Below are 26294 nucleotides of genomic sequence, written 5' to 3' on the forward strand. Positions count from 1 at the left end.
AATTGAATTAATCATGCTTGAAAATTGTTGAACTTAGACATTAATTTTTAGCACAAATTAAATACAGACATATTAAATGTAACTGGCGAGCACATTAGTTTTTAATTTTATATTTGGTTTGAATACTTTTAAAATTTCTAATTGGTTTGCAGTATATATATATATATATATATACATAATATATATATATATACATATATATATATATATATATATATATATATATATATATATATATATATATATATATATATATATGATATCTTAACAATTATTTTTAACCACTTTTTTTAACAATAAAATATATATTACTATTTTATTAGTTTGAATATTTAAAATTGACTAATAATGAGCTATTGGTAGTTGTAAGAAAAGTTATAAAAAAATTGTTAAAATAAGATTTTCCTATGTATATATATCATACTCTTGAGTTTTATATTAAATTCTACTGAGAGAAAGAGAGAGAAAGTGTTTGAATTTATTCAATAGGTGGTGATAGAACCTTTATCATTTTTTACATTTAATAATACTACCAGTAATTTTTTTGAAGGGGTAAGGGGGAAAAAACACAAGACGGCGCTCATAGTTTTTGTCGGAGAAACATTGGAACAAGGTTGGTTGTGTGTGAGAGGAGGATCGTGATTCCTAGGTAAAATTCATTTCATTACTTTCTAACTATCAAGTTCAATATCGGTAATCTCTAACCTTGGGTTGTGCCACTGCATATGTACCTTTAAAACCATTTTCGGTGCATCAATCCACTTTTTCCTTTATTGTTCCCTCTGGCTTTGCCAACACTTCGTCTTTATTCTCCAAGTACGCAACCTGTTTGATAAATTAACTCAATGGGTTTTATTTCAGTTTAAGGGACTGCTTTTTAAGTTTTAAATATATATATTTTCTTTCCTCTTTCTTTTTGCCGTTTCTTGGAAAGATTACACTTTTATACCGTTTTCACTAAAGCTGGATAATTTTGTAACAGGGAGTAGAATGTCTTGCGCCACCTTCAATGTTGCATTTTCTTTGAATCTTCATGGATGCAATAAGAATGCAGTTTCTAAGTCACTTGGTTTCAGACACCACACAACTTTCCACAAGTTTTCTTCTCTCTTTTTCGAGACCTTGGATTTGAGCCCCACTAATCGTAGTTTTGTCCAGCATGCACCCTCACGCTCATTCCATAGTGTTTTCAAATGTGCTGCTCAGAATTCCCAACCATCGCCTTCAGTTGGCATTGACACAGAGAACAATTCTCGTAAGCACTGCCGTTATTCTATCTACACATTCCTGTCTTTGTATTGCGATATTATATATTTTCATTATGGTTTTTAGGGACTTTGTCCTTCCCTAATACCGTCATCGTTCAATGGTCACATTAACGTAACCTGTAGTTTTCTCTATGGTTCTGAAAATCATCGAAGAGACTCTGTATTATGAAGTAAATTTCAAAGTTGTCGAGGTTGGCCCTTTCTTGGTTAATACCGATTGAAATTCTCATTAACATCCAAGTATAGGTTATTCTAGCATACGTTTACCACATTTAAAGTCTTGAATTCACAATTGTTTTCTCCAGTGAGGTGTAAACACTTGGTATATTAATGTAATAAAGGTTTCCGGTAATTGGTAAACTGCTGCCTGACAATAGGAACTAATGTCTTTATTGAACAGGTCAATGAGGGATAATTTTCCATTGTGACTTTTGTTTTTCACTTTTTGACATGATGGGGATTTCCAATGATATTAATGCTGTGAACATAATATAATGTGTACAACCGCATGCATGTGGCTTATAGTTTCTTGACAATTGCAACTGATTTAATCTTTTGTTTCTGTTAAAGTTTCAGAGTCAAGAAGATTCAGTGTCTTATATATCAGTCTTTATTCACTTTATTATATTTACTGATATTTTTCTGCTTACTTTCAAATTTCCTTGTGCCTCCTTCAAAGAAAGAGTGACTGTTCTGGTTATTGGTGGAGGAGGACGTGAACACGCACTTTGCTATGCCTTGCAACGATCACCATCCTGTGATACAGTACTTTGTGCCCCAGGCAATGCTGGGATTGCTAGCTCAGGAAATGCTACTTGCATCTCAGACCTTGATATTTCTGATGGAGCATCAGTGATCTCATTTTGCCAGAAAAGGGGAGTGGGACTTGTTGTTGTGGGACCTGAGGCTCCACTTGTTGCAGGTCTTACGAATAAGTTAGTTAAAGCGGGAATCCCAACTTTTGGTCCATCTGCTGAGGCTGCTGCTTTGGAAGGTTCTAAGAATTTCATGAAGAATTTGTGTGACAAGTACGATATTCCAACAGCCAAGGTCATCTCTCTTATTTTGAATCTCATCAACCAGATAAATAATTATTCCTAGTTTTGCTGGAATGATATTTGTGCATGCTTCCGTGTATTGTATCTTATTAGGAGCTTCTTCGTATATTCTGTAACATACTAATTATAATTAGTAAGCAGATTAGTCAAAACTATATCGTGTTGGTTTCTGGATATGAATTTTTGATAACCTGTCAGGGTTTCCTTGATATTAAATATGAATGTTGCCCATTTGGCTCTTAATTGTTCTATTAATCAAGTCAGAATATATTAAGAAGTCATTTTTATGATATTAGTGAAGTCATCATGTGCGTGCCTCCATTTTCCATTGACCCTATTTATGTCAATTTCACTCTGAAGAATTTTTTGTTAGTTTTTATTAATTGGGGTTTACTAGTGCAGTATAAAACATTTACCGATCCATCTGCTGCAAAGCAATATATTCAAGAACAAGGAGCCCCAATTGTTATAAAAGCAGATGGACTGGCTGCTGGAAAAGGAGTTACTGTTGCCATGACATTGGAAGAGGCATATAAAGCTGTTGATTCAATGCTGGTGCAGGGTGATTTTGGTTCTGCAGGTTGTCGTGTCATTGTTGAAGAATTTCTAGAAGGAGAGGAAGCATCTTTTTTTGCATTGGTTGATGGAGAAAATGCAATTCCACTAGAATCTGCTCAGGATCATAAGCGAGTTGGTGATGGTGACACAGGGCCAAATACTGGTGGTATGGGTGCATATTCCCCAGCTCCTATATTAACCAAGGAACTTCAATCTATTGTAATGGATTCTATTATCATCCCAACAGTAAAAGGAATGTCGGCTGAAGGTTCCAAGTTTGTTGGGGTTTTGTATGCTGGGCTTATGATTGAGAAGAAGTCTGGCATGCCTAAGTTAATTGAGTATAATGTGCGATTTGGTGATCCAGAGTGCCAGGTCAGTTAAGTATAAGATGCTTACTAGAATGAATTTACTTTCTGATGTAAGTAGTTATACCTTGAAATACAATAGTCTTGAAATCAGAAGACATTACTGAAAATTAATGCTTGAGGAATTGAGCTCATGTCATGGTTAGATATATGACTTGCATTTTTTCTTTATAATCCTTTTATCGAAATTTTAGTTTGAAAAATGTGTCAAGGGATTGTGATGTCTAAATATCTTTCTATGATTGTCCGAGTTTTGGGAGGTCATTATATTTGCTTACAAATTGCAAATTGGCAATTTGGTGGCCTACCCTTTCAAAGCTTTTTTAGTCATCTTTCTAGTTCATTGATATCATAGATCTTATTTAACGCAAGCACATGCCCACACGCACAATCATCAGTTTATTTTCACAATACAAAGTGTACAACCTATGTTAACAACATATAATCACATTTGCACTGTTATATGTTAATAACATGGAAGCTATGCTAACGGATAGTGTGCATAATTTTTCCTTCTGAAATTTTGAACAGGTCTTAATGGTACGGTTGGAGTCTGATTTGGTACAAGTTCTGCTCGCAGCATGCAGAGGAGAGTTGAATGGGGTATCACTGAAGTGGTCTCCTGGGTCTGCCATGGTTGTGGTAATGGCAAGTAACGGATATCCTGGATCATACCAGAAGGGAACAGTGATTGAAAACCTTGAAGAAGCTGAGGCTGTTGCTCCAGGTATCAAGATATTTCATGCAGGAACTGCATTTGACTCTGAAGGAAGGTTTATTGCAACTGGGGGACGTGTTCTTGGGGTCACTGCCAAGGGTAATGATCTTGAAGAGGCATGTGATCGAGCTTATCGAGCTGTTGAGAATGTTAATTGGCCTGGAGGCTTCTACCGTCGGGATATTGGCTGGAGAGCCCTACCTCAGAAACAGCATGCTAGAAAAGAATAAATTACTGAGACTGAGAACATTAGACATTGGCCAACGCTCAATACTGGTAAATCGGTTTACAAGCATTATGTAAGAGGGGCTCTCTACAGTAGATGAATCTTGTAACTTTTACTTTTCAGGTGTAACAACATCATTAGCCATGGTGGGGAACCTCGTGAGAACATATTCCTCCGCCCCCATCTCTTAAACTTGGTTCCAATAAAAGAAGTTAACTTATTATATACTAAAATGTATACTGAAATGGGTGAAAATAAATCCTTCTTCAAGACATTTTTAAGGTTCAAACATGAATGCTGAGCTAAAACTTGTTTAATATCATCCTTTCAGTTTATTTCCGTTGATTCTTTATTTGAGGGGTTCCGTAGTTCATATTTAAAAAAGTAGCGACTGATGTCGACGCCTGTCAATGTCCCTTGTCAATCTGTTCATATCCATGTGAACATATTCAAAGGATTAAAGACAAAGAAACTAACTTTATTCACGCTTGGAACATTTCAAAGTTTAACAGTATAAAGCTAATTAAATACAATCTTGTGCAGTTGGTGTTATATAATCATATCATAATCACTACATACATAAAAAATATTAGTAACAGGAAGTCGCTTAACGCAATTCAAGAAATCATTGAGCAAAAGGATCATCCATCCAACATAATGGAGCGAGGAAGGACTTAGATGTTTACATAAAATTTTATATTCAAACTTTATTCAAACTTCTTTGAAAACTTTATTACTTTTTTTTTTCAAAAAATCATCACAACAAAAATCTTACATGATAATATATATGATACATCTCGTGATCACCCTGAGATCAGACGGCAATTTAGAGAGAAGATGTATCAAACATACAGTGCATACAAGGTTCGGTTGTGCACCACGTTATTGAAGGAAAAAAGTGAAGAGAAGCAGCTAAATTGTTTGTGTTTCAAAAAATCTCTGCTGCTTCGCCAGGAACAAAAGGCACAAAACCCCTTCCACCAAACACAGGTCTCATAAACTTGTCATCGAATTTCCTCCAAAAGTAGTGAACAGTTTTGCTTGGATGGCTTATTAGCATCCTTATCCTACTTTGCCTTTGAATTTGCATATTGTTGCTTTGGTTAATGGGACCATTGTTTTCAAGCAATAGGAATCTCAAATCTTCTACGTTATCAGTGGAATCAAAACTGGTTGGTTTTGGATGCCTTGGTTGCACAGCCTCTATCAGTGGCTTAGTAATGGAGCCAAATACCTGTTTACAATTTTTGTTTGTTTGCAGTGAGCAACCACATTAGTACTTTATTTGATCTTGATGCATGTAATATTATTTATCTGACATATTTGTATATTTTACTACACAATTGTAATCATTTCCTGAATTTTATCATCAGCATTATATTCTATAATTGTTTATCATATATTAAATGTGTAATAACTGGTTGGCGTGTTCCTAAAAAAAATTATAACAAGTAAATAATGTCATTTTGCAAAAGTTAGAAACAAAATAATGTTGTTTAATAAAAACTGTATCAAAACAAAGTCATTTTGAACCTTTTTCTGGGGGCCTCAACCAGTACTTATATATTCAACTGATCAGAAAAATGTATAAAGACTGCAAATTACGATAGTAAAATACACTAAAAAATGAGTAATAAAATTCACAATAAAGTAATTGAGTGATATTAAATTAAGACTGTTTATATCTATATGAAACCCACCACAGTGCTGAACAAGACCACAATTATAGAAGAAGTGATCATTAAGGCAGAGTCTTGAGTTGATGATGTACTCTTGGCTTCTGCAAACTACATTTCAAAGCATCACGGATGATTTAGTCTCCTGGATTTAGTCAAACTTTTTTTTTTTTAATTTTGATCATTGCAAATATTATTTTCTTTTGAAATGATCTGCATAATTATTTAGCAATAACATAACTGCAACTAGATATGAAAGTTACTACTTTGAAATAGCATCAGCCATGTCTAGATGTACAGCATGTTATTATAAAAACTATTTTTAAAACTTATGAGAATTAAAACTAAAATAATGAAAGACTGAAACCAAAATTTGCATTGACTAACATATAAACACAAAACCTTATATCATGCACTTGCCTGGTTATAAGATAGGGCAATAGTCACTGCACCTCTCATCAGGCCAGCCCACCATATGATAAACTGGCATTTTGAATAGTTTAGCAAAAATTCAGTTTGGTCAACTGAAAAGTCAATGTTGTCGAATTATAAGTCCACAATTATCACCTGTGAACGAAATTCAATTCTGGTATTCTCTCTTGTATTGATACGATTTTTAATGTATGCAATAGGGAACACAAAAGCTGCTCTTCCAATCAACACTAATGCAAACAAAGTAGAACTCACAGCAACTGAAATTCCTGCACTGCTCCAACAACATGGTAATGTATTAAGAAAATGACAATGATTAAAGTAGAATTTATGTTTTCCTTGATGAAAATATATGGTTGCATCAGTGGTGCTGAAGATCCTGGCTAAAGTGCAACATGGAGAATTTTCTGGTTACCTGCCTTTACTGCTTTTCCATTTGTCAATGTCTAGAGCATCCATGCCAACACATATAAATATAAAAGTTTCTGCAATGAATGAGAGGGTTGCAAAGGCGTGCCTGAAATAGTGAAAGTATTTTTCAAATTAGGATTCTAAATTGTTTCACTTGTTTAGTTAAAATTTATTTATTTTGCCTGCTTCCATGGTCATCTTTGTTTGAAAAAGAAGCATCAAAACAGAGTTTAGATACCTCAATAACACTCAAGGAAGAGAGGAGAAAAATAATATTTCAGTAGAATGATATGGTTTTCATAAATCTCATAACTACGTGATTGTCATTGCATTTCTCAGGGTTGACGAACATTAATGATTATTAATCTTTTCCTTTTAAAAAGAGTTAAGAGATCATGTCCTTACTTGGTTGTTGTCCTTGAGCTTAATGTAACATTGTGCCAAGTGTAGTGTGACATAACAATGCCACAGAAGAAAATAGTCAATATCCCACTGAGGCTCAAAAGCTGCAGAAGCCACACACATATGTACATATACATCTTGAATTTCTAAAGTGAAATAACTGCATTTATGATACACTACTAATGAATATTTTTTTCCATTCTGCAGAAAATTTGTAACACTCATGTACAAAAAACCTCTGTTGATAGTAATTGTTCATAATGTCATTTTCTTCAGCCACTTTCCTAAGGAATATTGCCCGGTTGGAACTTGGAAAAACTATGTTAAGTATTTGAATAACACATATTGTTCTTGATACTGTATTTATCGCTGGTAAGTGGTACCAAATTAACGAGGATTTGATGAAAACTGCATATACTTTTGGTATGGCCCTCATTTTCAATTCAATATTGATGCAAAAGTTTTCAAATTACTCAGTATGTATAAATGTTTGATCTTTTTTTGTTATAATCTTTTTCATAACTTTTGGGCACATGGATTTAATTTTATTATGCACGGATCAAATTAAAGTAAGTACCATATATAAGAATTGAGGATATATTTTAACCTAAAGATTGAAGTGAAAGTAAACAAAACAAAATATGTATTTTGTAGATGGTGGTTTTGTACCTCAGCGATCATATATGATAAATATGCCAACAACATCATAAGTGCAAGTTCACGATCAGTAGAATGCCTGCAAATGAAAGGCACTATATAAGACAGATTGCACAAAGCCATCGGTCAAACATAGTACAAGTTATATTTGTTAATCTATTATACCATTCTATAGTTTCATTAAGTTTTAAAACAGATTAACATAATTCAAAACTTTAGTAATTGGGTTATTCTAAAAGTTTGTAATTGGGTTCTAATTGTAAATTACAAACTTTTAAGCCAAAGGAAGCTATTTGAAAGATTAGTAAACTAGAGGGAAGGAAACCACACCTTCCCAGGTAGAGTTTTTTCAAAATATAAGCACTTAAAAGGCCAACCTGAAAAAGTCATCATCTACAGCAAGTCAGAATAAATTGCTTCAACACTCTCAACAATTAGTAATTTAAAATTGCACGAAAGTTGAATGCCATTTTTTTTAAGTATTGTTGGTGTTACTCTCCTATCAGAATAACTATGTATTACTGAGGTGAAACTTCAATTTTGTTTGAAAAACAGTTCACCTAAGTAATTGTATATCTAATTTTGTTTGCTCACAAATGGGGTAGTTGAATCAAGTCCATGTAATGCTTTCATGGAGAAAATATTTCTTCAGACTGTTTATTGTTAATACAGATAATGAGAGAGGTGATTACAGAAAGAGAAAATATAACTATAGGAAGCACTAATATGCTGCCTTATATTAACATACAGAATTTCTCACTATGGCATAATTTTGCCTCCCGGAAAGTCTGCTCTAAAGAGTCTTTTAAAGTTAAACTTACTGCTATGCCAAGGGCAGTACTAGTGCAGAAGAGGTAAAGGAAGGTCCCCAACAATTTCAAGGCTGTCATAGAATTGGAGCTGCTGAAGTCAAGGGATTGGACCGAATTGAAAAGCACAATAGACGTGGCATCATTTACTACTCCCTCCCCAAATACAATGCTGTAAAGCAAGGGTGTTTCATCTTGATTGAGAACCTTCAACACAAGAATGGAAAAAGGAAGGCATTTAAATGATGATATATGAAGATTTTAATTTCGAATGAAAAACCAGGGTATGTATGATTTCTAATGTAGTTATAGTGAAAGACGCTAAATTTAATGTTTACTTGTGATTAAATAGCAGTAAAAACCTTCTACAGAATAAACTATTTTCTTTTATATAGATTGTATCTCCACCAATGTTAGAGTGTACCTGCAATGTACAAACTGAGTCCGTTGCTGACAGTATGGCACCGATGGCTTCATATGCACGGCACACGAACAGTCATCAGAATAGAAGGACGAGTGCTGATTAGATTAAGGGATAGTGAGTGAGATTGTTCTAAACCAAAAACTATTTCTCACCTAGGTAATCTTTTATGCCAAGGTTAGATATTCCAATCCATTGAATGAGCATAAGGGCACCTAGAGAAGTTGCAGAAGAAATTATAGAGTCTTTAATATGTTCTTTTCACATAGATTGTGTAATTGACAATGAAAGCAATGCAACTGTTTTTCATTGGTATTCAACATAAGGAGGCTAAGTGCGTCTGAAATTAAACGATTTGAAACTGAATGGTTACCAGATAAAGGAGATCTTACCGACAGATATAAGACAGAACGAAATAACTGTTCCAATGACTCCAAAGAGCAGTATAATGGTGAAATTCTTGAAGAACTGTTTCTTCTTGACTTGGAAACTAACATGCCATTTGAAATGATACAAAAAATCGAATAAGTAATGAGTAAAATAACTGATATGGAAATAGTAGATAGATAGAGAAAAGTGACAATTGTTGGTTTAACAACAACAAAAAGAAAACAAGAAGAAAAAGAGATGACAGAAACATTAGATCCAACACATTTTGAGATTAGAACCTTATTCGTAGAGTGGTAAACATCTATATATAGATTTTGAGTGTAACTGAAGATTTTTACAATGGTTGAGATGCTGAACGCATTATATCATCATATAAAAAAGAGTAGAGGATCTAGCTAGAAGGCTACTAGACATGTCTATCATACGCACGTATAAGATCCTCTAGTGTTCTTCAGACGCATCCAATTACCAAACACTCTCATGTTCATAGATGCGCTTAAAGACTACTACACCACCATTCCGTCATAACACTATTACTAAATCGTCTAAGTAGACAATCCAGTAGAAAATCTCCTGTGCTTGTTATAAGACGATCATGATTTTAGAATCAATCATCACAATAACTTTTAAGCATACTTACCCGGCATTGAAAATGATAGGGGGAAGCAAGTAGAGAAAGAACAAGTCTTCACTGAATATTAAAATCTTGGCACTTTTAAAGTTAGTCACGAACAACACCACCGTCCCAGCACACAACCCCTGCAAGTTTTTTAAGCAAGCCAAGCAAAATGTACCATATAGTATATTAATATAGAAACTCTAGAAGCACAATATTACATGTACGTACGTGGAGAGTAGAAGAATGAGTTGAGTTGTAGTGTTGTATACCAGAAGGAGGGCAATGATGGATTCATTAGCCCACCGATTCTCTTCCAGAAGATGGCCAATGATGACACAAGTGCCTAGGAGGGTGAAGAATACACAGAGAGCCACAATGGTGCTTGTGCTGAGATAGGAAGTTGAAAGAAGAAGCGGTGGCAGTAACAAAGCCATTGCGAGCATTCAGGTTAAGTACTTAATAAGTTTGTTGTCTTTTCTGACAGTGGTGATGATTACTGAGGTGAGTTATATATAAATTTGGTCCGCGTGGTTTGGTTCTATACACCGATAAATATCAAACTAGTTTGAGAGTTTTGTCACAACGTGGAGGGTAGCACATATTAGATAACGCTGAGAAGTGACAACAAACTGCAAGTCTAATTTTCTCTTTTTTTAATTATTTCTGTACATTGAAAGAAACCTAACATTCAGGCACTAGACTGACTTGCTGTTTGCATTTCCTTTTAGCATTTCAAGTTTATAGTATCACACATTATTTGGTAAGCTAGTCCTTTTCCCTAATTATGCCATGTGAGGCAAAATGGAGGTCATAAGTTAGCATGTATTCCGTGCAGATTGTTCTTTTGAGTCCATTATCAGAAGAGAACCAATAAAAGCAATTTTGATAACCTTTTTTCATCTGCACAATGAGTCCTGTGATTGATTTTGGATAGAATTCATTGAACCTCTAGGACTCAAATTATGTTTTTTAACACCTCGAAAGGAAGTTTGGTTCTCAAACACGCTATTTTAGACATTTTTCTTACAGAAAAAAAAAAGTCATTCGAGTGAAATGAAATTTGCTGGTAAAGATATCATGCCCAAACACAAATCAATATTTTTTGTTTAAATCAATCCAAAATCTAAAATAATTGCCCTCAGTGCTACTATGCATCTTATAATATTTTATTTCTTTTATAATGATCACCTTGAGATTAGAACGAATGATCTTATGCATACTATCCAAATATACAATTTAGGTAGTTGTGTATCATTCAGTACTTGTCTGCATCATAGTTGTCTCGAGTTGCATTTGTGCTTTCTAAATCTTGGTATCATGCTAAATGGAATAAAATCGTCTGTCTCAGAAGTTTATCCCTTTTCCTGTACCTTCCAATCATACTTTCAGACGTCATTATTGAATCCAAGTTACTTTCAATCATTTTAAGGAACAATAATACAACCTTTCACATTTTGGATTTTGTCCCTGGTTCTCCTTGTAACACCAACCCAATTCCAATTCATCTATTCCAAACCTCAGTAACTAGAATGATGGATCTTTCCCATCATATTAGATAAAAATTTCAGTAATCAGTACAAGCAATTGCTTTAAAACATTAAAAAAGAATGTTAATTTAATGTCCAATGATTAACATCTTTTCAGCTTTGACGGGCAGCTGAAAGCGCTCAAGATGTTAAGGTTTATGCAGTCATGCAGACGACAAACAGAGAACTGCTTCAAATCAGAAAGAGATAAAAAAGAAAAACATTATTATGGAATAGAAGCTAGAAAGATTTGTTTGACAAGTCATTGAACCCATAGAATAGAATGATTAGACATTTATCAAATGAATGGCCTACATCACCAGTTGTGACTTAAAATAGCATATAATGTTACACTAGATTAAAATATTAAAAACCATACCACTTAAGTGTTGAAATTATGAGTGACATACCCAGCTAAAAAAAATCAGTACATGGCTACAAAATTTTTAATGATATTGCAGCAGAACGAAGCTTTACACCATCGCTGTCCCACTTCGACTGTGGTGCAGTTGCTCCAGCAATAAAAGCCTACAGAATATAATAAGGGCCAGGTATCTTACTTTTCTGTAATTTATGTTGGCGAAATATAAAGTGATTGATGTGTATCACCACAGAAAAAAAAAAGGAGAATTTCCTCTACTGGTATTGGCTTAACTAGCAGAAGTTGATGACCAATTGGCAGTGATTTATTCCTACCATTGCTTATCAGTATACTGGGATGTGGAGAGAGGCGAACCTACACCGAATTGAGGGTGGACAGTTTCGTCCTCTTAATGTTCTAAATTTATAATTAAATATATTTATTTTTTACACTTTTTAAATTTCTTATTGATCTTACTGTCAAGTGATAAACATACTAATATATTGATATAAACATATGCACATTAGTATATTTCATGATATTAATAATTATTCTTTATTAAGAAAACTATCCCCCTGGTCCAGGGTCTTTCTTGCTTCCGCCACTAGGCTAATTATATCAGTAAATGGATGAAGCAACAAACCTTTCCATTGCTGACACCAGTCATCATAGCTACGTGCTGGTCATCTTTACCAAATTCATAGAAATAGTAAGTCCTGGAATTGTAAAAGCCAATAATGTATTGGAATTTGATGCAATACAAAGACTAAATATTATAGAGACACATTAATAAGGTTAGTTCCATATAGGGTGGTAAAAAGGGCCAACTGATCCGATATTGGCATGCCAAAAATGGGCTAGACCAAGCCGAGCTGACCTATCAATTGAAAATGAATTGAACTTTACAACCTAGTCCACCGAGTTGTCAAGCTAGCCTTGACTCTTTTTTCCATTCTTAGTTCCAAATGAAATAGCAATGTTTAAAAAATTAATTCACACCCAGAATTTTCTACATTAGCATTTTGAGTATTCAATCAAATATTGGGGGAAAGGATATGAATGCTATTTACTTTTAGCCATTCTGTTCTTAAGACAAACTCTGTTTTTTATTTAGAAAGAAATATAAAGAAAATGACTATTTTTGTATGTTGTCCTGAAAAGGAGAAAAGTTTTGGTCCATATAGTTTCAGTCAGTTGAAAATGAACTTACGTAAAACCCTCATCTTCCTTTATTTTTATTGATCTTGCAGAGTAAAGTTTGGACCCTCCTGCATGCACATCATGGGAAGAATGAAATACTAATACCAAGAACTATAAGTAACCGGAAAGAGCAACGAAGCATGTCGTATAATTTGAAAAACTAAATGTTGGATATAACAATCAACGAAAAAAAAAATTTGATAAAATTAACTTCTTTCTGAACCTACAGAAACATGAAGGCATTTAAACAAGTTGTACCTGGAACAAATATTTTTGCTGCTTCCTTCAGGGACCCTAAATCAGATAAATTCTGAGCCTGCTCTAATCAGAGAAGAATACGTAAATTCCTTGAGGGGTTCTCATAAAGAATAGCAAACAGGACTAGATATAATTTCAGTTACAGTGACTTATTCATATGTTCTGATAGTGAAATCATGACGAAGTAAAATGATTATGAATTATATGGACTAAACCAGTTTCTCCATCCTTTATGAAATTATCATGAGTAGCAAAAATTTCCAAGCTCTAGTGCAAGCTCATAAAAAGGAAAAATTTCAAATAAGAAAGAGCTCAATGCTAACTCAACATTGAACTAGAAAGGAACCAAACCAATACAGAATCTAAAGGCCAAGCCGGAGCAGACTCATCACGTTGACTTAGACAAGGGTTTCTGATGTACAAATAGCAAATGGCTCGCTTATCTTTTACTAATTACTCATCCATGGTGAATTTTATGCCCTACTGATATAATTTGGGGGAGAAAAGTACATGTGTATAATAAATGTCATTGACAGCATGATTACCTGCAAGAAGGTGATTTTAAGTTGATTGGTTGGACGAGTGACAACACTTAGAATCTCAGATCTGTTACAATCGCAGAGAACATGCTCCTGTTCATTCTAAAAATACGCAAGTGCATTGCAAGAAAATGTGGAATTGCTGGGAATTCAATATAAAATTACCCATCGGATGATGCAAACCGTGCTGAAAATGTTTTTGCTTTTGCCTTGTCCCCATAAAGAGACCCACCAGCATTGAAATCCTACAAGTAAATGGAATATTATCTCACTCAACTAAGTTTCACAAAGTTTCAAAACCTTCAATGAAATTGTTGCTAAAATGCAAGTTCTCAAAATTAATATTACTGTGTGGTGCATTACGCAGATCAATAAGCTATATATAGTTGTACAATTTCAATTCAACTAATAAGACTAACTAATTCAACCATAAAAATGACTTAACTAACTATTACATCAAACTCCAACTAACTGAAAACTGGATTCAGCTTAGTTGAGCAAACCCCTCATTACTAAAAGCTGTAGACACCTTCAAGTTTCTATTTACACATTTCACACTCATCTTTCAATTGTAGATTTCTATATTACAATGTACTAAGTTAAACAAGGAAATAAATTCAGTGATTGTAATTAAAATTGAGAGAGAAAAGTAGTTAAAAGTGCACCTCTGGTTCCATGATATCCTTAAACTCTGGCGGGACTCGAATGGAAAACCCATCACCGTAGAACTGAAACCAAGATGACGTGTTTTCAATGCCAGAAAGAAGCGATTTCGACGGCAACGTTTGAGGTGACGATTGCGCAAGTGAGACTCGAGGAGTTAGGCCAATGCCAATGCTGACCAGAGAAGTTTGAAGGATAAGGTTCCGTTTGGAGGTGAAATTCTTGGCCTCACAAATTATGGGTTTTGAGGTGAAAGAGAAGAAGGGTTTGGTGTTGTTGGTGATGCAGAGATTGGATAAAAGAACGGCCATGAAAGAAAGTTCATGGAGACAGAGGTATCATTAGTTTCAGCCAAAATAAATTGATTTTGAAGTTTACCCAATTCAGGGGCACATGATTCATTGTAATATGTAGCTTCTTTTTTAGAACATTATCCTCACAGAGGAACAATTATGATCAGACAAAAATTACGGTTTAAGCTTAAACACTGTTTCAAGAAGACATTATAGGTAAGAAATGCTAAAAGTTCAGAAATAAAAATAGCTAGTTAATCAGAGCATAACCACGTTAATTTATTTAGTGTAGTAAACATTATTTATGAATCAAGGAAAATAATATATAAAAAATTGAAATAGGCTTATTTAGTTATTTAGAAATGCAGGTTCGCTTTGGAAAAAATGAACACTTTTAGTTCTGTGGACCAAAAGATCCACATGGCTAATAGACGTTATCCACTTTCAAACACTGCCGACCAATCGAGACCACCCGAAATCTGAACCAAATCAGAGGACAAGGAATGATGTGGAAGAGAAGGAGCCTTCTGCAATTGAATCCTTGCTGATCCTCATCATGGGAGCCATTTTTCCTCCTCACTCTCTCTCTCCACTCCTCAACATCAAACCTTCACCCTCAAGAATCCTCTTGGCTCCCTCTCCCCAACCCAAGTCAAATTCTCTCTTTTGCTCCAAACCCATTGTTTCCAGTCTCAGAAAGAACCAAACTTCATCTCCTAAACCTTCATGCACAACCTGGTTGTCTCATGCTCAACAGGGCTTAGCAGCTTTGGCTATCTCCTTGGCCCTCAACTTTAGCCCAGTTTTGTTCAGTGACAATGCTCTGGCATCTGAGTTTGATGTGCTTAACGAGGGTCCACCCCAAGAATCTTATGTGGTTGATGATGCAGGAGTTCTTAGTAGGGTGACCAGGTCTGATTTGAAGCGGTTGTTGTCTGATTTGGAGTCAAGGAAGAACTTCCACATCAATTTTATCACTGTTAGAAAACTCACGGTTAGTTACACAATTATGTGATTAAATAATTAAACTGTCTTTCATATTTCCGCATGATGCTCTGTGAAGAAGCATTTGGTTTGTTGTGCAACTTTGTTTATGTTCTCTGCCATGCAACTGAACGGAGCATGAAACAAAATGCTAAATGAAATGTTTTTATTGTATGAATGTGGCTAATTGCAGAGCAAAGCTGATGCATTTGAGTATGCTGATCAAGTCCTTGAGCGTTGGTATCCCTCTGTAGAAGAAGGCAACAACAAGGGTATTGTGGTTCTTATCACCAGTCAGAAAGAAGGAGCAGTCACTGGTGGTCCAGCTTTTGTCCAAGCTGTGGGAGAAAACATCCTTGATGCCACTGTCTCAGAGAACCTTCCAGGTATTTACAAGTTTGCAAAATTATTTACTGGAATTTAATTGTCATGCACAAAGATTTTTATAGTATCAAACAATTAGAAATCATCCAGTATATGAAATTAACACTAATAAGTTTAAACACAATTTTGTTATTACATGTGTCGAAAATTCTTAATTTGATCCCTTTAAGCACTTAGTTTGGTTCTTGTAAACATAACACGTTCTTAATTTGATATAGCGCATTCTTAATTTGATATAACGCATTCTTAATTTGGTCTCGTATATGTGATTAAAAATGTGTTACGAGGTTAGAAAAGTCACTGTACAAGGAATCACATGGAAATGATGAATTGGATAGAAAGGAACCTGGGAAAACAATTATGCGGAATACAAGTGACAGAGGGTAAGGAAAGCAAGGCTAACAGAAACCATATTGCCATTCCACTTATACCTGAAACCTAAACACTAACCATAAAACAAACAACCGCCCTCCCCTTTTACCTACCCTAAACTAAAAAACATTCACTCAACTCTTAGATGCCTAACAATGTCAAAAATGTCACCATCCGAAATGCAGTTGAGGAAGGACAAAGGGTTGTTATACCTGTAATGACAAATTCACACTTGTAATTTCAATTTGGATTAGTTGAAGTAGACTGTCTTGGTCAAGCAGTTTTGGGAAGTGGAATGGTAACGGATCAGTCCAAAGTGCAAGCAGTGTTGAACTGGAAGATTCCATCTACATCAAAGAAACTACGGAGTGTTTTGGGCTTAACTGGATACTATTGGAGATTTATTACAAGTTGTGTATCCATAGCTACACCTCTCACTAATTTGCTAAAAAAGGATGTTTTTGGTGGAACTCTCAGGGTACAACAACGTTTTAGCAATTAAAGGAGGCCATTTGCCATCACAATGGCGCAAGTTCTAGTAGTTCCAGATTTTTCAATACCTTGATGCAACAAGTTCTCCAAGAATTTCACATCTCTCCCATTGGAGGACATGCCGGAATTGCACACTGTGGCTAGAATTGTGGTCCAATTTTTTTAAGGCATATACTGGGACATTAATGACCACGTGCAGCAATGTCTCCTATGCCAACAAGCTAAAAAGAATAACGTGCTACCTACTGGTCTATTGCAACATCTTCCCATTCCTGCCCAAATTTAGGAAGACTTAGCCATGGATGTTGTTGTTGGTTTATCTCCCTCTAGTGGCGTTGCAGTTATTTTGGTAGTTATAGACCAACTGTCTAAATATGCTCATTTTCACAAACTCAACCAATTAAACTAGCGATCAAGTTACTAAAGTATTCATGAAACACATTGTGAAATTGCATTGCCTCTGAAAATCAATATCATCCGATTGTGACTGAGTCTTCACTAGCAACTTTTGACTGAGTAGCACTACCCTTGCCATGGGCCCAACATTTCACTCTCGAAGTGATGGACAATTAGAGGCCTCAATAGGTGTCTAGAGATGTACCTGAGATGCTTCATAGTGAATAATCCAAGGGAATGGAGTAAGCTACATCCTTGCGCAGAATTTTGGTAAAGTAGTTCCTTCCAATATAGCAATGGCATGACTACCTTTTTGAGTTGTTTGTAGCAGAGATCCCCCAGCCATTACCTAGAACCAATTGAACCACAATAATCCACCCTCCCTACAAGAGTTGTTGCAACAATGAGATTTAGCCTTCTAAAGTTTCATTTGCTCAAGGCTCAACATCAAATGAAGAAATTTTGTTGATAAAAAGTGTATTCCATTGTATTTTGAGGAAGGTGATTAGTTTTGGTTGAAACTAGGACTCAGATATTTTGGTCATTTTCCCATAATCCAGAAAATTGGTATAGTAGCATATGAGTTACTCTTGCCTGCTTCAGCAAAAATTCATCTAGTCTTCCATCAGACCTTACTGAAAAGATGCAAAGATGATCATCAAAAGTCATATCTGTCACTTCCTTTACTCACCAATGAGTTCGGTCCTATGGTTCAAACAAGTAAAATTCTTGATTCTCGAACTATTATAAGAGGTGATCAACATATTATCATCAGATTGTTTGGATGCAAATCAGGATACTTGGGAAGACACCACTGTTGTTAGCATAGATTATCCTAACTTCAACCTTGAGGATAAGGAGTCACATGGAAATGATGAATGGATTAGTAAGGAACTTGGGAAAATCGTTGTGCAGAATACACAACAAGACTAACAGAAAAAAGTGAGCGTCAGAGGAGGGTCAGTCAAACGTTGAAGGAATTCATCTAGTGAATGAAGTCACTATATAAGGATTAGAGAGAAGGGAAGAAAGAGGAGAATATTTTGAGAATCTATTTTCTCTGGCCCTTGGAGGAAATTTCTAATCTTCTCTTTCTCTGTATTCTGCTTCACTGACATTTGTGCTTGCCTTCACTCCCTAATGTAAGAAAACCATATACTACTATATCCAAAATACAATACAGAGATACTTCACTATTACTCTGTTCTTTTCCATTGCCTTTTACTGTGAGCTTCTTACATGTTACGTGTATGGCAACCAAATTAAGAATAGATCACGTGTATAAAGGACACACAAATTAATAATGTGTAAGGGGTTAGCAGTGGCATGAACCATATCGGTTATGTTTACATGTTAAAGACCAATTTAATTACTTTTTTTCTAGGGACGATATTGAGAAGTCATGACATGTATAAGACTAAAGATATGTTTAACCATTTACAGTGGTTAATGAACTACAACAATCATTGTGATTTTCTGGAGGGGTACAAAACTAGCTATGTGTGGTTTATGTATGCAGTTTTGGCTACGGATGAGAAGTACAATGAAGCTATTTATAGCACAGCTAAACGTCTAGTTGCTGCCATTGATGGCCTTCCAGATCCTGGTGGGCCTTCATTTAAAGACAACAAACGTGAGTCTAACTTCAAGACCAAGGAAGAGACAGAAGAAAAGCGTGGACAATTCACTCTGGTTGTTGGAGGTTTGTTGGTCATTGCATTCGTTGTTCCAATGGCACAATATTATGCTTATGTATCCAAAAAATAAAATAATGTAAGTAGATCTGTCTTTCAAATTCTTACTCTTTATATTCAGATGCATAATATGCAGTTGTAGCCATGCTCATCTTACAATTGAGTGTGGGAAGGCTGAAGAATAAGATGAAAGTTTTTTCTTGTAAATTCAATTCCAAAGTATATGCATTTGACTATGTTATTATCCAGTTGGGTTCTTAAAGTCGGGTAGAAGGAGTTCCAGTTCTTAAAGTCATTTTATTTGATTATTTCATCCTGAATCATATAGTTGTTCGTTTCACTACAACAGTACCATAAGAATGAAATTGTTAAAACAATAAACAGATGAGGGTTTAGAACTTGAGCTAGAGAAGGAAGGCATTTAGCCTCCCTAAAAAAGAGTGGAGTAGTTTCCAGTGAGAATTTGTGATGCCACATGTTGATTTGCTGCCTCAGTGTAGTGAGTTCCGTCCCAGCTTACGTACACACTGCTGTCGTTGCAACCTTTTGCTGTTATTTCAGTCCCATTCAAGATCTTTGTTAGTCCACAAGAAACTCTGCTGTCAAAGTTGAATGGTGGACCTCCATATCCACAGCATGCCATAATGGATTGTTTAAACCCTGCAAACATATATTCACAGAAATTTAGTAGTGTTTGACCGAAAAGTACTCGTGTTAGAAAAGAAATAATGCCATATTGGCCTATCTTGATCCCTATATTCATCATACTTAGACACAATTCTAGAATTGTAACGATTTTGAATGTAATAGATAACTGGGGTATTTTTGCTGCAATCAGAATTGTGATGCAGTGGATTCCCATCAAGTGTCATGCAGTGTAAGTGTTAGTCGAGTTTAGATTCTGGGTTTTTTGTATTGTTTCTCCTCTGAACCTTCAAAATATCTTGATATTGGTATACTAAAAGAAAGTTTTAATATATTTTAAAATATCAAACTCAGTGTTCGTCGGTGTATTTTGAAGACTCGGTAGAGGGACGACACAAAAAACTCAACAAAGAATCAAAATTCATGTTAGTCGCTCAGTTGCATTCAAAATAATATCTATAAGTACTGGGAATAAATGATCATTACCCCAAAAAATGGTGAAATCAATAGTAATTGGAACTGAGATGAAGCAACATATAAATTTCTGAAATTACACTCACCATATTTAGAATAGTTTGCAATGAGGTTTGATTTTATGGTAAAGATATCAACATGTGTTACATTTGCATCTGGATACTGTCCTTTCAATTTACTGCAAAAGGCTTGAAGCTGTATATTAAAGGCTTTGGCAGCTTGGTTGGGTGAACTAACACATCCTAGTTCATCAAGCGTTGATGGATTAGTGCCAAATTTGGCAACAACCTGAGGCAAGCATCCAAGTGGACCCGTGTTATGTATCCAGAAATTCCTTGCCCCGCTATCATAAAGTTTCTAGCTCACACATCACAGAGAGATTGTTAAGTTCGGTATAACTATTTTTATGGAAGTAATAAAATGAAACTTTTAGGAGAAAATAATATTATGCTATCAACCTTTATTCCACTTTCAAATTCTAATAAAATTGCTTGAATTGAGGAGAGTATTTGGTCCAATGTTTTTGAATAAAACGCACCAGCAAGATCGTTCTGGCCTATGTCAAACATGTATAACCCCTTCTCAAAGGAGTCTACAGCAGGGACATACTGATCAAATTTTTTTCCTGAAACATTATTGAGATCACTTTCCTTCAAACGAACGGATAAACAGCAAGCTAGATTTTGAAAACAAAGTAGTAAGAACATAGTTCGTTATTTTATCAAATACCTTGAAGCAATTGAAGAGACAGAGCTCTGAATCTCAGAAACTGGTATACCTGAACCCCAAAGCTGAACGGGCTGATGGATGCTGCATTGGCTGGAAGGATGGTTGAACCTGCTGCTGCAAAGTTGCATCCTCGCTGAAAATTTGGCAACCCCACAGAATCCATGTAGGCATTCAAGAATGGCAATTTCATCGCATCCACTGCAATGCACAACCAACAGCAACACATGGAACTATCATGTCAATGCAAATGATACATTTGGTGCTGCTCACTTGGCTATATGTTCACAATTGCATGGATGATAGTCAAGCCTTAGAGTTTCATATGCTTAGTTACCTCACATTTGTAACATTAGATGATGGCAGTCCAGATTCTCTATGGATTTTTGGTACCAAACTGATGTTGATATATTAAATTTCTTTTTAATATCTCTTAAACCATCATAATCAGTATCCATCAGCGTATTTTAAAGGCAACACACCAAAATAACACAGAAAAATCCAGCAGAAAATCCAAATTCATTAAACGTGTTCCGATACAAACAAAATCCCACTTTAATAAAAATAAAAGATGCACATAAAATTATATACACCTAAGATACTTTCATTGGTAAGAGACTTTTAGAATGTAACCAACCTAAGATGTCGTTGTTATTTGCCTATTTCATACTAGTAAGAGTACGAGTGTGACAATTTCATGAAAGATTAGAAACTTACTCAGAAAGTCCACAATGAGACGTCCATCACAGAACCTCCCAGATGGGGTTTTGAAGTACTTCTGTCCATTAGGCGGGGAAACTAAAAATCCCATAGCTGCAGCAAGTTCACCTGTGTCTGAGTTTGAATCACCAAAGTTGAAAACTGCAGGGTAACTGAAATCAATCGAATTTGCAGCAGCCAAACACAAGCAAAATGTAACAACTTGAAAAGCAACAACATTCTTAGAATCCATGGCAACTCTCATTTTATTCCTGCCAAATACCAATAACACAAACAGAATACCAACTATAGCTAGACTCTATGCTTTTCAACAAAACCAGACTTATTGCATTATTCAAAGACTGTTCCATAAGTTAAAGAGATGGTTTATCTTGTATTAGAATGCTTCCCGTGAACCTTTACACATATCAATGACAACTGTTTCCATGCAATCCAACGAGAGTGAAAAGACAGATGCATTAGCTTTAACAAATCCCACATGTTCTCGGTATGCGTTACATGCAGTGAACAGATTCATCCTTTTATTATTATTTGTTTGGGCTGCCCGTGAGCAATAATGTGCCAAATCTGTAGCAGAAACAGGATTCTTGATCTTGTTATTAGATTCTTTTGAAAAGAAACCAATATGTATTGTTTTTGTGCCAATGTTAGAGGACACAAATTAGCTTTACCTAACAGCAGACAATAAATAATTTGCTTAGAGTTCTCACGTGGCTTAAAGATATATTTGTAATGTTGTGTTAAAGCTTTCAAGTGCACAATTTTGGATGATAACAAAAATTATTTTCTTCTAAAAATGTTATTCAAAATGCTCTATTTAAGAATTCAAGAAATTAATAGTACTGAACATATAGAAGTCACTTGACCCACTTTTTTAGTAGTGACTAAAAGTGTTTAACATGATAATGTATTTAATGTTTCTTAATTGGCATCATTGGGATAATGACCAGCAAAATCAAACTCCAACTTTTGAAAACCTAAAAGTCTTAATATGATTTATTAATATTTGGTAAAATATATAGTGTTTCTTTTTTCAATTATACAGTGATATGTTGTAAAAAAATAAAAAGTTGAAATTAATTCGAACACATGATTAAAAATTGTTTTAGTTTAAGTTAGATTAATTTTTCTTGTCAACAAAATAAAGTAAAAATATAGTGTCTATTTTATTCTTCTAAAGGTGACTTTTAGATTACTGGTTGCAAAAATCTTCCCAAACAAGCATTGTAAAAAATTTTAAACAAGATTTTCAGAATAGGATTTTTAAAACACCTTTTTCCTACGAAAACAAGCTTTTCAAAATGAGTTTTCCAAAATAAACTTTCCAGATCAAACTTTTGAAACATATGAACATATGAGATGCGTTCTTATGTTTCAACATTTCTGGAATTAAGACTTTTGGAACATATTTTCCACAACATATATAATATTTTCTAGAACAAATTTCTCTTTTTCTTTCACCTATCGAAGAGTACGATGACAATTGAAAACGAAGGTGTAGTTTGAAGCAGTTGCAGATTTGGTTGCTGGTATGGGGTGGAGGTAGTAATCATGGGGTGTAGGAAAAATATGCTTTCCAGTCAAATACTCTTCTAAGTAAATTATACACTTTTTCTATTTACACCCAATACTTTCCTTCTACACCTCCCACTTCTCTCTACACTTATGAAAATACCATATATATATTTTTTTTTTCTTTGAAGCTCGTCTTAGTAAGAATAGAATTCTCTTACACATTTGACTTTCAAATTGTGCAAGTTAGATTACAAAATGATTGTTTCATCCTACAGTTCCAATCATTTCATCTTGCACTTCCAAATTTTTCTAAAATTCTAAAACTATCTTTTACAATTCAAAATACTCTACCTTTCATTGTTTTTATTTCATCAAATTTTGAAATTTAATAAATGATTTTTTTTTATTAAATTTTGAAATCTGACAAAAAAATTTTCAAAGTTTCATCGAAATTTAAAATTCGTTAAAGAAAAATATAATTTCTAAAATTATTTTTTAAAACTGGAGATATAATATGAAATTATTGGAAGTGTAAGGTGAGACAGCCTTACAAAATTGTGTTTCAAACAGTAATATGGAAGTCAATTTTATATTTTAATTAATAACATTACTCAAATTTATGTTTTAATTAATAACATTACACAATTCAAATTTGAATTTTACAATTCCAGAGTAATAACTCTTTTTTTTCATATTACACAATAATAAAAAAACTCAAAACTAGAAAAATGTAAGATTGTTGAAAATCAAAAGTAAAAAAAATAATTAAAACTAAAACAACTACACAGTTTTAAATCTTACAGGGTGCAGAAGCAACTTATGGGGTGAAAAAAGAAATTCCTTAAATTCTAAGCTCCTACCTTTTCTAATGAAAGAAGGCTTAAACCCTTGAAAAACCAGAGACCTGTGTGGGGGTGAATCTTGCATCCTCCGTTCATCTGTTATCAAAGGTGTAATTGTAACATTAATGTTTCTGAGTCCATGTTGAAGATGACGACGCCGTTCAAACGCTTACATTTAGTTCGCACACTTTATCGTTCATCTCAAATTGGAGAATCTTCGTCGTATCTGTGAGTAAAAATACTGCTTTCATCGGGATCTGAGAAAATGCATTTTCTTTATCAACCCAAATGGTTGTTCTGACCTTGAAATGAAAGTCATGGCGCAATTTGCATTTCCTTACTATCAATTTGGTGTGTTTAAATTTTCAGACTCGTTAGCTGCAAGACTTATTCCTCTGCTATATCAAACGGTAATCTACTTTAAATTTGTTTTGTTGCTTCATTTCTATGCGAAAGGGATTTTATAAGAGAGATGTATGTGAACGATTAGGAACTGGCCTTTAACATCTACTTGTTTACATTCAAGTTAGTTTTTGCCTGATCAGGTTCTGAGGGTAATTTCAGGAGCTTCTATCCTCATTTATTAAAGGGCCAAGATGGCTTTCCCTTTACTGGTGTAAAATCTTTGACACTGCGATCTTCAATGGTAAATAGTTTTGAACATTTTAATCTATTAGGACCGTGATTTTTGGGATTGAAGCTTTTTGTCATTTTTATGTTTCTCTTAGGCGACTGAGTTGTCCATTTTCATGAACGATAAGAGGATGATAACTACTCAGGCCAAAGCCCCAGCACAAGCGCGGCAAGTGGTATCTCTCTTACGTTTCTTTTCTTTGTTTTATGACGCTCAAGTGTTTTCTGCTATTCTTCATGGTACATAGTATATGCTACACGTGTTTTATCCAAGATATTCAAAAGATAAAATTTATGGGTTGTTCTTTTTTGTATGAATGTTTTCTATATCTTTTGGGCTTCAGTCTTTAGTTATGGAACTGTTGATTTTAAGGATTGCTATCCCTCTCTCATTTATGCACTTCTTGTATGCTGGATTATATATCCATTTATTTGAATATTGAAATTCAATAACTGGATTAGTTATCCTGTTTCCTTTCAATGAAAAAAAAAATACCAATTGAGGTAAATGGATTCTTCAAACAAGTTTTTTCTACACTTCAATGACATGGTGTGGGGAAACTAAGACATATAGTTTATGGCTACAGTTAAGCTAAGTCATTAAAAGATTTTGATTATTTATAAATTTAGAGTATTTTCATAAGATTCAAAGCGTATTAGCATTTCAATTAACAGACCACCCGAGAAGCCTCCATTTTAAAACCTGGATATGCTAGATGTAAGTGCATGTGCCTCATTTGGGTCTTGTTCTCTAAAATAGCTAGCTAGAGAGTTGATGGCTAGATGGATTTCAGGCTACCCTCTTATTTGAATTTGTGCATTTATGTACAACTTAAAAGGATAGTGCAAATGGATTTGATCTATAATAGTTGTATGTGATTGTAACATCCCATTTTTAATAGTTTTAACACTACTATGGAAGTCTCACATATTTAATAAGCAAGAACAGTTAACTTAGTAGAAAACCTATAACATATCATTATAGTTATCCACTCATAACCATAATAACAAACTTTATATACAACTGACATTTTAACACTAAGAGTTTCTATACAAAAACTTAAGGTTTAACTAGAGTTTTACAAAATATTAACTGTACACATAAACTACTCTTACTGTCTATACATTTGTACCATCACCCTCCAGCTCCTGCTCAACAAAATCATCCTTCTCTAGTCACGCCATTTAGATGATTATTGCAAAAGAGAAAAGAAACAAACCAACAGACACAAAAAGAAGGGTAAGCTAATTTACCAAAGAGCATACATATAACTGAAACATACATCCCAAACACATCAACACAGATAAATAAAACAATCCTAAGCATATCAGCTTACATTCTAGAGTTGACTATCTAGATAAATTTACTGATGTCGAACTTTGGTGAGTTTTGCACTTGTAGTGGTGAAACAGTTTGTCCACCCAAGCTACCACACAAGGTTAATCCATCAACCAATTATGGAAAAAGAATCAAGCCATAGACTAGGACCTCTTGTTACTCCTCACGACATAACCCACCCTTCTCTACTTGAGATTGGATGGTTATTGGAATGCTAGGATAACC

The 26294-nt window shown here is 34.5% G+C and overlaps 6 protein-coding genes across 9 annotated transcripts; 3 read left to right on the forward strand and 3 right to left on the reverse strand.

The window, feature by feature from the left end:
* Positions 1-463: 463 nt before the first annotated feature.
* LOC124826961 (phosphoribosylamine--glycine ligase) lies at positions 464-4513 on the forward strand. Of its 2 annotated transcripts, none has more exons than XM_047299934.2 (5): positions 464-649; positions 983-1255; positions 1948-2318; positions 2729-3259; positions 3784-4513. In XM_047299934.2, exons 2-5 carry the CDS (start codon positions 991-993, stop codon positions 4198-4200), a joined length of 1584 nt encoding a protein of 527 aa, XP_047155890.2. In that variant the 5' UTR covers positions 464-649; positions 983-990; the 3' UTR covers positions 4201-4513. The 2 variants fall into 2 exon arrangements, with proteins under 2 accessions (XP_047155890.2, XP_047155891.2); XM_047299935.2 differs by lacking the exon at positions 464-649 and adding an exon at positions 670-816.
* Positions 4514-4785: 272 nt separating this feature from the next.
* LOC148194546 (sodium/hydrogen exchanger 1-like) lies at positions 4786-11663 on the reverse strand. Its single transcript, XM_088096927.1, has 14 exons — positions 10283-11663; positions 10035-10153; positions 9397-9494; positions 9160-9219; positions 9008-9054; positions 8596-8790; positions 8105-8151; positions 7787-7853; positions 7121-7221; positions 6720-6821; positions 6440-6578; positions 6293-6355; positions 5897-5983; positions 4786-5430 (listed from the first exon to the last, which is right to left on the reverse strand). Exons 1-14 carry the CDS (start codon positions 10454-10456, stop codon positions 5125-5127), a joined length of 1605 nt encoding a protein of 534 aa, XP_087953053.1. The 5' UTR covers positions 10457-11663; the 3' UTR covers positions 4786-5124.
* Positions 11664-11804: 141 nt separating this feature from the next.
* Positions 11805-15110, reverse strand: LOC148194547 (uncharacterized). 2 transcript variants are annotated; one of them, XM_088096930.1, is made up of 7 exons: positions 14563-15074; positions 14063-14142; positions 13904-13964; positions 13359-13416; positions 13111-13168; positions 12544-12616; positions 11805-12067 (listed from the first exon to the last, which is right to left on the reverse strand). In XM_088096930.1, the coding sequence occupies exons 1-7, from the start codon at positions 14869-14871 to the stop codon at positions 11975-11977; spliced, it is 732 nt and encodes a 243-aa protein (XP_087953056.1). In that variant the 5' UTR covers positions 14872-15074; the 3' UTR covers positions 11805-11974. The 2 variants fall into 2 exon arrangements, with proteins under 2 accessions (XP_087953056.1, XP_087953055.1); XM_088096929.1 differs by lacking the exon at positions 11805-12067 and adding an exon at positions 12074-12275 and having other exon boundaries at positions 14563-15110.
* Positions 15111-15310: 200 nt separating this feature from the next.
* On the forward strand, positions 15311-19423 carry LOC124826958 (UPF0603 protein At1g54780, chloroplastic). The gene is made up of 3 exons (XM_047299930.2): positions 15311-15847; positions 16031-16223; positions 19001-19423. Exons 1-3 carry the CDS (start codon positions 15410-15412, stop codon positions 19246-19248), a joined length of 879 nt encoding a protein of 292 aa, XP_047155886.1. The 5' UTR covers positions 15311-15409; the 3' UTR covers positions 19249-19423.
* LOC124826956 (GDSL esterase/lipase At1g54790-like) lies at positions 19270-22269 on the reverse strand. 2 transcript variants are annotated; one of them, XM_088096928.1, is made up of 5 exons: positions 21738-22269; positions 21024-21221; positions 20753-20919; positions 20381-20582; positions 19270-19835 (listed from the first exon to the last, which is right to left on the reverse strand). In XM_088096928.1, exons 1-5 carry the CDS (start codon positions 21982-21984, stop codon positions 19606-19608), a joined length of 1044 nt encoding a protein of 347 aa, XP_087953054.1. In that variant the 5' UTR covers positions 21985-22269; the 3' UTR covers positions 19270-19605. The 2 variants fall into 2 exon arrangements, with proteins under 2 accessions (XP_087953054.1, XP_047155885.2); XM_047299929.2 differs by having other exon boundaries at positions 20381-20651; positions 21738-22249.
* Positions 22270-24108: 1839 nt separating this feature from the next.
* On the forward strand, positions 24109-24993 carry LOC148194548 (uncharacterized). The gene is made up of 4 exons (XM_088096677.1): positions 24109-24325; positions 24467-24507; positions 24643-24743; positions 24826-24993. Exons 1-4 carry the CDS (start codon positions 24237-24239, stop codon positions 24976-24978), a joined length of 384 nt encoding a protein of 127 aa, XP_087952803.1. The 5' UTR covers positions 24109-24236; the 3' UTR covers positions 24979-24993.
* The last annotated feature ends 1301 nt before the right edge of the window (positions 24994-26294 follow it).

The sequence above is a fragment of the Vigna umbellata genome, chromosome 8, assembly GCF_029865625.1.
Source record: "Vigna umbellata cultivar VRB3 chromosome 8, Vumbellata_1.0, whole genome shotgun sequence".
Taxonomy (NCBI): domain Eukaryota; kingdom Viridiplantae; phylum Streptophyta; class Magnoliopsida; order Fabales; family Fabaceae; genus Vigna; species Vigna umbellata.